Genomic DNA, 12,287 nt, shown 5'->3' on the forward strand with positions numbered 1-12,287 from the left:
GTTGAAAATGTACAACTTGCTGAACACACAGAAACCTGTTCCACCTCCAAATATGGATTCAGATTTGAAATAATAATGGAAAAGTTACTGTTATACTCTAACACTAGGCTATGTGTGCCTACGTCCAACCGAGGTCCCAATTTCTGCCAGAGTGGCATCTGGCCTCCCTTTTTAACCTCTGCTCTTTGCTGTTACTGTGGAGGCCACTTCAAAGCTGCTGTGATGTGTCAGGTTTAAAGGTTACACACACAGTCCTGGAAATGTCACATCAACATCACACATCCCTCACTGATGATAAAAGAGACTGGAGGGAGCAGGGATGGACAGGAAATGTGTGTGTGATATTGTTGACCCACATAATAATAAGCATAGGAAAGGTGCATACAGAACACAATCTTTCACCAGAATGCGTTGCTAGGTTTGAACCTTTGCGCTTTCCGTAGTGATTTCGTGTGCCGCATGGGGAATGTTAGATCGCCAGACCTGTGGTGTGTTGTTAATGTTTTGGCTGTCTTTATACATGATACCCTTTTTAGTTTCAGCATTCTCTAATTCAAAAAACTTTGTTGCTTCATTTGTCAGTGTGTGTAATTGTATTTAAGCCAATAGAGAATGGATAGCTAGCTGCTAGCTAGTTGCAAGCCAGGCAGCCAGCAGGCGATGGAGTGTTAGTTGCTAACTGACGTCTGCTATACTTGTTATACTTTGATCTCGGTGTCATGAAATGTGCTGAATGATGACGTTAGAATGCTGTCTCTATAAGATGCTACTAAGCACAATACAAGGCATGATCCTAATATTGTTGCTTGCCACCAGCTATACAGTAGAATCAGAATGATTCAGGGAGTTGACAGTTGATTTAGCTAACTACTGTAGGGAGTTGACAGTTGATTTAGCTAGCTACTGTAGGGAGTTGACAGTTGATTTAGCTAACTACTGTAGGGAGTTGACAGTTGATTTAGCTAACTACTGTAGGGAGTTGACAGTTGATTTAGCTAACTACTGTAGGGAGTTGACAGTTGATTTAGCTAACTACTGTAGGGAGTTGACAGTTGATTTAGCTAACTACTGTAGGGAGTTGACAGTTGATTTAGCTAACTACTGTAGGGAGTTGACAGTTGATTTAGCTAACTACTGTAGGGAGTTGACAGTTGATTTAGCTAGCTACTGAAGGGAGTTGACAGTTGATTTAGCTAACTACTGTAGGGAGTTGATAATAGTGCTGACACTTTGCAAACCTTTTCAACGTGAACTACAGGATTCCAGCTGTCAGATCATTTTGCTTGTAGCTATTCTAGGTTGAATGCCACTAAAACGATCTTTGCAGCCACTTAAGTAAAATGAATGTTCAGCACTCTTTATGCAACCGTTGCATAACTTTTTGATTTGCTTCCTTGTGTTTGACAGACGGTATGGCGGAAAAACACGCCCCCTTCGTGGCCATGGATGCGGTGCTGATGCCCAGCATGGCCCTCCCAGATGACATGCCCCGTATCAAGGGCTATGACTTCAACCAGGGAGTGGACCACCATGCCCTGCTCCAGTCCTTCCTCACCACAGGCTTCCAGGCTAGCAGCGTGGGCCATGCCATACAGGAGATCAACAAGATGGTGAGACTCACTGGAGGCTATCTAGCCTGGAATCCTAACTGATATGCTCAGTAAAACTATGGTGAAACGGAGCATAAAAAGTTGTATTCCAGGCTAGATGACATCATCCATCTCTAGAGGTTTAGGGAGTTGAGATTAGAGGTAGACCGATTTGCCGATGTTTATTTTATTATTTTTTATTTTTTAAATGTTTTATTTTTTTATATACACCTTTATTTAACTAGGCAAGACAGTTAAGAACACATTCTTATTTTCAATGACGGCCTAGGAACGGTGGGTTAACTGCCTTGTTCAGGGGCAGAACGACAGATTTTTACCTTGTCAGCTCGAGGATTCGTTTTTGCAACCTTCCGGTTACTAGTCCAACGCTCTAACCACCTGCCTTATATTGCACTCCACGAGGAGCCTGCGTGGCAGGCTGACTACCTGTTACGTGAGGGCAGCAAGAAGCCAAGGTAAGTTGCTAGCTAGCATTAAACTTATCTTATAAAAAACAATCAATCTTAACATAATCACTAGTTAACTACACATGGTTGATGATATTACTAGTTTATCTAGCGTGTCCGGTGTTGCATATAATCGATGCGGTGCCTGTTAATTTCTCATTGAATCACAGCCTACTTCGACAAACGGTGATGATTTAACAAGCTCATTTGCGAAAAAAGCACTGTCGTTGCACCAATGTACCTAACCATAAACATCAATGCCTTTCTTTAAAATCAATACAGAAGTATATATTTTTAAACCTGCATATTTAGTTAACATTGCCTGTTAACATGAATTTCTTATCACTAAGGAAATTGTGTCACTTCTCTTGCGTTCCGTGCAAGCAGTCAGGGTATATGCAGCAGTTTGGGCCGCCTGGCTCATTGTGAATTGCGTGAAGTCCATTTATTCCTAACAAAGGCCGTAATTAATTATGACATAACACTGAAGGTTGTACAATGTAACAGCAATATTTAGACTTGGGGATGCCATCCGTTAGATAAAATACGGAACGGTTCTGTATTTCACTGAAAGCATAAACGTTTTGTTTTCGAAATGATAGTTTTCCAGATTCAACCATTTTAGTGACCAAATGCTCGTATTTCTGTGTGTTATTATGTTATAATTAAGTCTATGATTTGATAGAGCAGTCTGACTGAGCGATGGTAGGCGATGTGTTTCTGATTCAAGCCCAGGTAGGAGCGAGGAGAGGGACGGAAGCTATACTGTTACACTGGCAATACTAAAGTGCCTATAACAACATCCAATAGTCAAAGCTATATGAAATACAAATCGTATAGAGAGAAATAGTCCTATAATTCCTATAATAACTACAACCTAAAACTTCTTACCTGGGAATATTGAAGACTCATGTTAAAAGGAACCACCAGCTTTCATATGTTCTCATGTTCTGAGCAAGGAACTTAAACGTTAGCTTTTTTACATGGCACATATTGCACTTTTACTTTCTTCTCCAACACTTTGTTTTTGCATTATTTAAACCAAATTGAACATGTTTCATTATTTATTTGAGGCTAAATTGATTTTATTGATGTATTATATTAAGTTAAAATAAGTGTTCATTCAGTATTGTTGTAATTGTCATTATTACAAATAAATTAAAAACAATCGGCCGATTAATCGGTATTGGCTTTTTGGTCCTCCAATAATCGGTATCGGCGTTGAGAAATCGTAATCGGTCGACCTCTGAGATGCCTTCTCAGAGCCTGGTCCCAGATCTGTTTGTGTTGTCTTGACAACTCACAATGACCATAGGAGTTGACAACACAGCACAAACAGATCTGGGAGCAAGCTAGTGTTGTCATTGGGTCAGAGGATGTCCGCTCTGTGTAGGAGTTGATCTACTAGGTACAGATCTAGAATCACCTGACCTAAGATCAGTGTACAGGGGGGAACTAGGCATCCTACTCCAAACATCCCAGGACGTATAAGGGGATAAGATGCCTAGTAGTTGGGGATGTGGAGAGTTATGTTAGCATCCAAGTTGTTGCCATTTATGTAGACATATGACATTCCTTGTCTGATTCTAGGCCTTGCTTTTTGGGGGATTGGGAGAGGAAGAGGGAGAGGAATAAGAAGAGGGAGAAATGTTTAAACCCCTTTATTAGAGAGAGCTTTTATCATACTGTATGTGGTCTATATTTCTCTTCTGTCATCTATTTATAACCACAGATTGAGAAGCGTCTGGAGCCACTGGAGGAAGAGGAAGGATGCGGCTCCTCCCCTTCCCACTCGGGCTGTACCATCTTCCTGGGGTATACCTCCAACCTCATCAGCTCTGGAGTGAGGGAGTCCATCCGCTACCTGGCACAGCACAAAATGGTACAGTCCTATACAACATCCCACTCTCGTGTGTCAAATTCCAGTCCTCCTGCACTCAGTGTCTGCTGGCTGTCATTACTCACTTGATCAATTAAGGTGTTTGATTAGTAGGAGCTGCCCCCACCTGGTTATCTAGGTCTTAATTGGACACCTATTGAAAATAGAAACCAGCAGATGCTGCAGCCCACCAGGAATGAAGTTTGACACCCCTACAACATAAACACTCACTTCAAGATGCCAGTGCATATAGGTGATCGTATACACTAGTAAAATGCTACATGTGTTTGTGGACCTTCCTAACAGGTGGACGTGATAGTGACTACAGCGGGGGGAGTCGAGGAGGATTTCATCAAGTGTCTGGCCCCCACCTACCTGGGGGAGTTCAGCCTGTCTGGCAAAGAGCTGAGACAGAGAGGCATCAACAGGTAGAGCACTATCACCTCGACTATGGATCACAGATCATAATACAATTAAGCAATAAGGCACGAGGGGGTGTGGTATATGGCCAATATACCACGGCTAAGGGCTGTTCTTATGAATGATGCAACGTGGAGTGCCTGGATACAGCCCTTAGCCGTGGTATATTGGCCATATTTTTATTTTTTATAATAATAATTTAAGGAGGTAGGCCAGTTGAGAACAAGTTCTCATTTACAACTACGACCTGGCCAAGATAAAGCAAAGCAGTGCGACAAAAACAACACAGAGTTACACATGGAATAAACAAACGTACAGTCAATAACAAAATAGAAAAGTCTATGTACAGTGTGTGCAAATGTAGTAAATAGGCCATAGAGACGAAATAATGACAATTTAGCATTAACACTGGACTAATAGATGTGCAGATGATGATGTGCAAGTAGAGATACTGGGGTGCAAAAGAGCAAAAAAATTAATCAATTACAATATGGGGATGTGTTATTTACAGTTGGGCTGTGTACAGGTACAGTGATCAGTAAGCTGCTCTGACAGCTGATGCTCTAAGTTAGAGAGGGAGATATAAGTCCAGCTTCAGTGATTTTTGTAATTCGCTCCAATCATTGGCAGCAGAGAACTGTAAGGAAAGGCGGCCAAAGCAGGTGTGGTCCCGTGAAGGCTCAGTTGGTAGAGCATGGCGTTTGCCATGCCAGGGTTGTGGGTTCGTTTCCCACGGGGGACCAGTACGGAAAAAAATGTATGAAATGTATGCATTCACTACTGTAAGTCGCTCTGGATAAGAGCGTCTGCTAAATGACTAAAATGTAAATATACCTGCTGGAGCGCGTGCTGCTGCTGCTGCAGGGGATACAGAGCTGTTGGCCGGGGTAGGGGTAGCAAGGTGGAAGGCATGGCCTGCTGTAGAAAAATGCTTATTGAAATGATAGATTATCGTAGATTTATCGGTAGTGACGGTGTTTCCTAGCCTCAGTGCAGTGGGCAGCTGGGAGGAGGTGCTCTTATTCCCCATGGACTTTACATTGTCCCAAAACGTTTTGGAATTAGTGCTGCAGGATGCACCTTTCTGTTTGAAAAAGCTAGCCTTAGCTTTCCTAACTGGATTGGTTCCTGACTTCCTTGAAAAGATGCATATCGTTTGGGCTATTCGATGCTAATGCAGTACGCCAAAGGATGTTTTTGTGCTGGTCAAGCGCAGTCAAGTCTGGGGTGAACCAAGGACTATATCTGTTCTTTGTTCTACAGTTTTTGAGTGGGGCATGCTTATTTAAGATGGTGAGGAAAGCAATTTTAAATAGCAACCAGGCATCCTCTACTGACCAGATGATGTCAATATTCTTCCAGGATACCTGGGCCAGGTCGATTAGAAAGGCCTGCTCACTGAAGTGTTTTAGGGAGCGTTTGACAGTGATGAGCGGTGGTCGTTTGACCACGGACCCATAACGGACGCAGGCAATGAGACAGTGATCGCTGTCTTTATTGCTCCGTGTCGGCAATAAAGGGTCCAGGCCAATTGGCAAAATAAGTATTGTAGCCCAATAATTAGCTGGTAGACCTCTTCGGCTAGCTTAAGGCTAACTGGTGCTTGCTTCGGGACAGAGGTGTTAGCCAGTAGTAGCCACTCGGTTGCAGCTAGCTAGCTCCGATGATCCGGTGTAATGGTCCAGAGCTTTCGGCAGGAATCCAGTGATGTGGTAGAGAAAAAGCAGTCCGATATGTTCTGGGTTGATATCGCGCTGTGCAGACTGGCAGGTGTCTGAATTAACGGTGAAGAGGGCTCGAACCACCCAGTTGTTCTTATTGTAGGTGCTGTCTAATACACTAAATTGTCATTAATCTTTTCTCTCTCCTCTCGCTCTTTTTCTAGGATAGGTAACCTCCTGGTACCTAATGATAACTACTGTAAGTTTGAGGACTGGTTGATGCCCATTCTGGACCAGATGGTGCAGGAGCAGAAAGATGAGGTGAGCTAATTTAACCCTTCGTACAGGAAATGTCATCTTCAGTATCTGTGTCTGGGTTGTATTCATTGGGGTAAAATGTATCAAAAAAGTTTATCATCCTGGTATTGTGACATTCATTTGACCTTTGACCTGTTAATAACCCTTTAGGGCACCCATTGGACCCCGTCCAAGATGATCCACCGTCTGGGCAAAGAGATCAACAACCCAGAGTCTGTCTACTACTGGGCCTATAAGGTGAGGACTGGATGGGCTCACTTGTCTCATCAGCCTATCCTTGATATAAAACAGGAGATATCAGTGGAATGAATTGAAACCCGTGCTCTTTGCCCTCTCTCTCCGTTTGTGATGTATCTTCATCATTCCCCTCTCTAAACTCACCAGTATAATGTACAGTAGGGGGCTCATGCCCCTCTTTGGCCTCACCTTACACTATCACAATGACCTCTACAAGGTTAACGGATCATAATATTATTGTTCATATTTGTTGCTGTATCAGTTGTTTGTGGGTGCTGTCTAATACACTAAATTGTCATTCACATTTTCTCTCTCTGCCTCCCTCCCTCCCTGTAGCCCTCATTGAGTTACAATAGGCTGTGTTCATATAATCAATAGATTTTCAACCTCTGTTGCAGAATGACATCCCAGTGTTCAGCCCTGCTCTGACAGATGGATCCATTGGGGACATGATCTATTTCCACTCATATAAAAACCCTGGGCTGGTGCTGGATATAGTAGATGGTAAGAGAGAGAGGAGACATGAGGACTGGGGTTCTGTCTGTGTACATTTCAATTTTTGTCATCCATGGCGACTTACCGACGCAATTAGGAATAAATGCCTTGCTTAAGGGCACATCGACCGATTTCTCACCTTGTCGTGTCAGGGATTCAAACCTTTCGGTTACTGGCCCAAAGCTCTAACCGCTAGGCTAGCTGCTGCTAGTTCTTTCCTTTGGTGATGTGAGACCACACACTTGCCTTGCTTTACATTGTAACTACAGTTGAAGTCGGAAGTTTACATACAGTTAGGTTGGAGTCATTAAAACTCATTTTTCAACCACTCCACAAATTTCTTGTTAACAAACTATAGTTTTGGTAAGTCGGTTAGGACATCTACTTAGTGCATGACACAAGTCATTTTTTCAACAATCGTTTACAGATTATTTCACTTATAATTCACTGTATCACAATTCCTGTGGGTCAGAAGTTTACATACACTAAGTTGACTGTGCCTTTAAACAGCTTGGAAAATTCCAGAAAATTATGGCATGGCTTTAGAAGCTTCTGATAGGCTAATTGACATCATTTGAGTCAATTGGAGGTTTTCCTGTGGATGTATTTCAAGTCCTACCTTCAAACTCAGTGCCTCTTTGCTTGACATCATGGGAAAATCAAAAGAAATCAGCCAAGACCTCAGGAAAGAAAATGGTAGACCTCTACAAGTCTGGTTCATCCTTGGGAGCAATTTCCAAACGCCTGTAGGTACCACATTCATCTGTACAAACAATAGTACGCCAGTATAAACACCATGGGACCATGCAGCCGTCATACCGCTTAGGAAGGAGACACATTCTGTTTCCTAGAGATGAACGTACTTTGGTGCGAAAATTGCAAATTAATCCCAGAACAACAGCAAAGGACCTTGTGAAAATGCTGGAGGAAACAGGTACAAAGTATCTATAACCACAGTAAAACGAGTCCTATATCGACATAACCTGAAAGGCCGCTCAGCAAGGAAGAAGCCACTGCTCCTAAACCACCATAAAAAAGCCAGACAACGGTTTGCAACTGCACAAGGGGACAAAGATAGTACTTTTTGGAGAAATGTCCTCTGGTCTGATGAAACAAAAATAGAACTGTTTGGCCATAATGACCATCGTTATGTTTGGAGGAAACGGGGGAGGCTTGCAAGCCGAAGGACACCATCCCAACCGTGAAGCACGGGGGTGGCAGCATCATGTGGTGGAATTGTTTTGCTGCAGGAGGGACTGGTGCACTTCACAAACTAGATGGCATCATGAGGCATGAAAAGTATGTGGATATATTGAAGCAACATCTCAAGACACCAGTCAGGAAGTTAAAGCTTGGTCGCAGATGGGTCTTCCAAATGGACAATGACCCCAAGCATACTTCCAAAGTTGTGGCAAAATGGCTTAAGGACAACAAAGTCAAGGTCTTGGAGTGGCCATCACAAAGCCCTGACCTCAATCCTATAGAAAATTTGTGGGCAGAACTGAAAAAGCGTGTGCGAGCAAGGAGGCCTACAAACCTGACTCAGTTACACCAGCTCTGTCAGGAGGAATGGGCCAAAATTCACCCAACTTATTGTGGTAAGCTTGTGGAAGGCTACCCTAAACGTTTGACCCAAGTTAAACAATTTAAAGGCAATGCTACCAAATACTAATTGAGTGTATGTAAACTTCTGACCCACTGGGAATTTGATTAAATTAAATAAAAGCTGAAATGAATCATTCTCTCTACTATTATTCTGACATTTCACATTCTTAAAATAAAGTGGTGATCCTAACTGACCTAAGACAGGGAATTGTTACTAGGATTAAATGTCAGGAATTGGAAAAACTGAGTTTAAATGTATTTGGCTAAGGTCTATGTAAACTTCCGACTTCTACTGTACATATCTCATCCACCACAAACTTGCCACTTGGTGACATTCATTCCAGATATCTATGCACTCAATAGTATATGTCACTGTTTTGGTGCTTGGTTTTGTAGTTGAAGGGTGGTGTGCTTGGTTTTGTAGTTGAAGGGTGGTGTGCTTGGTTTTGTCATTGAAGGGTGGTGTGTAATGTATTGTGCTGATAACACGGTCTGTATTGTAGATATCCGCAGGTTGAACAGCAAGGCAGTGTTTGCCAAACGGACAGGGATGATTATTCTGGGTGGGGGCCTGGTCAAACACCATATAGCCAATGCCAATCTGATGGTAAGTAACTACTATTACTACTACTATAAAGTGTTCTCTATGATCATATTCCTTAATTATAATGTTGGTGTAAATTATGAGCTGTTCAATTCACCTATTTTCCTATAATTTTGTGCTGTCGCAATTCACCAGTTAGAAAGTTGACGTGCTTAGCAGTGTTGGGGAGTAGTAAATTACATGTAGTTCAACTAGTAATGTAATTACATTTTGCAGTAGCTTGGTGGTAGTTGAACTACATTAAAATCTTGGTAGTGTTTCCAGTAGTTAATGACTTATCTGCCAGGTAGCGGTGTAGCTAACTACTGGAACTACTGTTTTTGCAGTTTGTAGTCTAGGACATTTCAGATTGAGATTTTATAGTTTATCATGTAGTAGTTTGGATGTAGTGAACTACTTTTTCAAAATAGTTGGTAGCTTGGTGAACTATTTTCAGAGTAGCTTCCCCAGCACGGGTGCTTAGCAACCATAACTAACCAACCAGGTCAAACCATTTTATTATAATGTAACCCCCCCTCCCTCCCTCAGAGGAATGGAGCGGACTATGCAGTGTTTGTGAACACTGGGCAGGAGTTTGATGGTTCAGACTCAGGGGCCAGGCCTGATGAGGCAGTGTCTTGGGGGAAGATCCGCATGGATGCCAAGCCAGTCAAGGTAACTCACTCACCAGCTATCTTATCCCCAGTCTGAAGGTTAATGGATGGAAAAGAAAATAATCTAACTTTATTGGCCACCTGAAGATGGAAATGTGCTTTTGGCCTCACCTTACGCTAATATAGATGACGTGAAAGTGTAACTCGGGGTCAAGCAGGAGAGCAGTGCCCCCAGAACTCTTGATAGATGCATTAGATCGACCAAAGATAAAACACAAACTCACGTTGAACCTTTTCCAATGGCTCTTTCCATTCCCATCTCCAGAAATTTCTCTTAGAGATCTGTATGTTTAGGCTTCTGTTTCCTTTCTGTGTTGTTTTGTTTCTCTCTCCAGGTGTACGCTGATGCTTCCATAGTCTTCCCACTGCTGGTAGCTGAGACATTTGCCCACCATGCTGACAAGCTGATTCCTGACCAGAAAGAATAACCAAACTAACCAAGGTGTTCCCACTCCACACTTAAAGGAATAATCCACAAAAAAAACAAATGTCGTTTTTTGTTTCATTTGTCAACTGTTGATACAGTCCCAAAATCGTTTTTCATGTCAGCAATCAAGTTTTCAAGATATAGAACTTTCAAAAGGTTAATTGTCACTTGCCACATCATCATGATAATGCATCATATGACAGTGATCTCTCTCTGCGTCTATTTTTAGACATGATGTTCTGTTTACGGACTTCTCTCTCCATTATTTCAGAAATAAGTATTTGCTACAGGGTACATTTAGCGCAGCGAAAGTGTTTTTGTTGTTGTATGACGTGAATTGCCATGTACCAATGAGTTGTGTGTGTACATGCGTGTGTATGCGTGCATACTGGCACGTATGAGAATGCCATTGCTGAGTGAGACATTACTATATGGTAAACTTATGAGAGATGTTTAAGTGTAGTGAGAGGGTCTCTTTAGGGGAGCATGCACTGTTATTCAAAGAAACGCTTACCTGACGTGAAATGTATTTATTTATTACCTAGTACCTACTCATGTATATCTGAAAATGTAAATGAATAAAAACAACCTCAGAATGTTTCCATTATTACAGAATAAAACATCTGATGTCTTACTACCTCTTGTTTTCTTCTCTCAAAAACGATGTTCAGCAGTGCTGTAGTACTTGAAATGACCATAAGGGGTCTCCCCTGCCTCAAACACTTTGCACGCACATATACAATAGTCCTTGACCGCAACTCTTCTGGCTACAGTGCATATCATCTCCAACAGTGATCTGGAGGCATTAGCTACCATTGGCAAGTACATCCACGTACACAATCAGTCAGAATGTTTATACTTTACATGAATCAGCATCATGTGAGCAAATCTACAGCTGAGTACAGGCAGCTCAATTCTGATATTTTGCCCAAATATTGTAGAAAGAGCTGATCTGATTGGTCAAAAGACCAAGTGTAGAAAAAAAATCTGAATTGGGCAGCTCACTTTTGTTGTGCAGCGTTATACATTTATTTTATTGAACCTTTATTTAACTAGGCAAGTCACAAATTCTTATTTACAATGACAGCCTACCAAAAGGCAAAAAGCCGACGGGCTGGGATTAAAAATAACAAATAAAAATATAGGACAGAACATATCACGACAAGAGAGACAACTCAACACTACAAAGAAAAATCTAAGACAACAGCATGGCAGCAACACATGACAACATGACAGCAGCACAACAGTTACATCACGTCAAACTCATTGCACGGAGGGCTGCGGGTTTTCGCTCTTCTCTTGTACTTAATTGATGAAATAAGGTCAATAATTAGTAAGGAACTGCCCTCACCTGGTTGTCTAGGTCTTAGATGAAAGGAATAACCAGAAACCAGCAAACACTACATTTTAGTCATTTAGCAGTGTTTCCCAACTCCAGTCCTCAAGTCCCTCTACAGAACACATTTTTATTGTAGTCCTGGACAATCACACCTGATTTAAGTAATCATCAAGCCCTCTGAGTTGAATGTGTGCTGAAGATACCGACCCTACCATTATGCTTGTTTACACTGAGTAGCACTGGGGTCGGAACACAATCATGGTTATATGAAGACACCATGGAGCTGGTAAGAGATATGGGTTGGAAAACTTACCTCAATGCAGGGATGGGATATGTCACTATACTCCAAATTGTACCTTTATCCAAATTGCCGTTTTCGTCCTCTTGCTAGCTACCAGTAGCCACAGCAACCATTATGGAAAGGCATGTCATGTTGAACAACAAAGAAACTGATTGGCTGACACAGCCACATTCCAAAATAGCTGCGGTGGCTACTGCTAGCTAGCATGGGGACGAAAAAGGCAGTATTTCAATCTTTTAGATGTATGAGTGTGGATAAAGGTAAAATGTGTAGTACAGTGGCATATCCCTGC

The 12,287-nt window shown here is 42.0% G+C and overlaps 2 protein-coding genes across 2 annotated transcripts in view; one reads left to right on the forward strand and one right to left on the reverse strand.

Moving 5' to 3' along the window:
- The window catches only part of LOC115171744 (guanine nucleotide-binding protein G(I)/G(S)/G(O) subunit gamma-12-like), a 29,087-nt gene that overhangs the window by 1,727 nt on the left and 15,073 nt on the right, over positions 1-12,287 (reverse strand). The window lies entirely within an intron of this gene.
- On the forward strand, positions 410-10,990 carry LOC115171743 (deoxyhypusine synthase). The gene is made up of 10 exons (XM_029728839.1): positions 410-488; positions 1,408-1,610; positions 3,789-3,938; positions 4,242-4,363; positions 6,241-6,337; positions 6,485-6,571; positions 6,970-7,075; positions 9,175-9,278; positions 9,804-9,929; positions 10,264-10,990. Exons 1-10 carry the CDS (start codon positions 467-469, stop codon positions 10,354-10,356), a joined length of 1,110 nt encoding a protein of 369 aa, XP_029584699.1. The 5' UTR covers positions 410-466; the 3' UTR covers positions 10,357-10,990.

This window comes from Salmo trutta, chromosome 32 (assembly GCF_901001165.1).
Source record: "Salmo trutta chromosome 32, fSalTru1.1, whole genome shotgun sequence".
NCBI lineage: Eukaryota > Metazoa > Chordata > Actinopteri > Salmoniformes > Salmonidae > Salmo > Salmo trutta.

Bases quoted from the DNA above. Each gene is read 5' to 3' on its own strand.
- LOC115171743 (XM_029728839.1), top strand. From the start codon at position 467: ATGTTAGATCGCCAGACCTGTG. The intron at 1,611-3,788 runs GTGAGACTCACT...TTATAACCACAG, and splicing joins TACAGGAGATCAACAAGATG to ATTGAGAAGCGTCTGGAGCC. The intron at 7,076-9,174 runs GTAAGAGAGAGA...TCTGTATTGTAG, and splicing joins GGTGCTGGATATAGTAGATG to ATATCCGCAGGTTGAACAGC.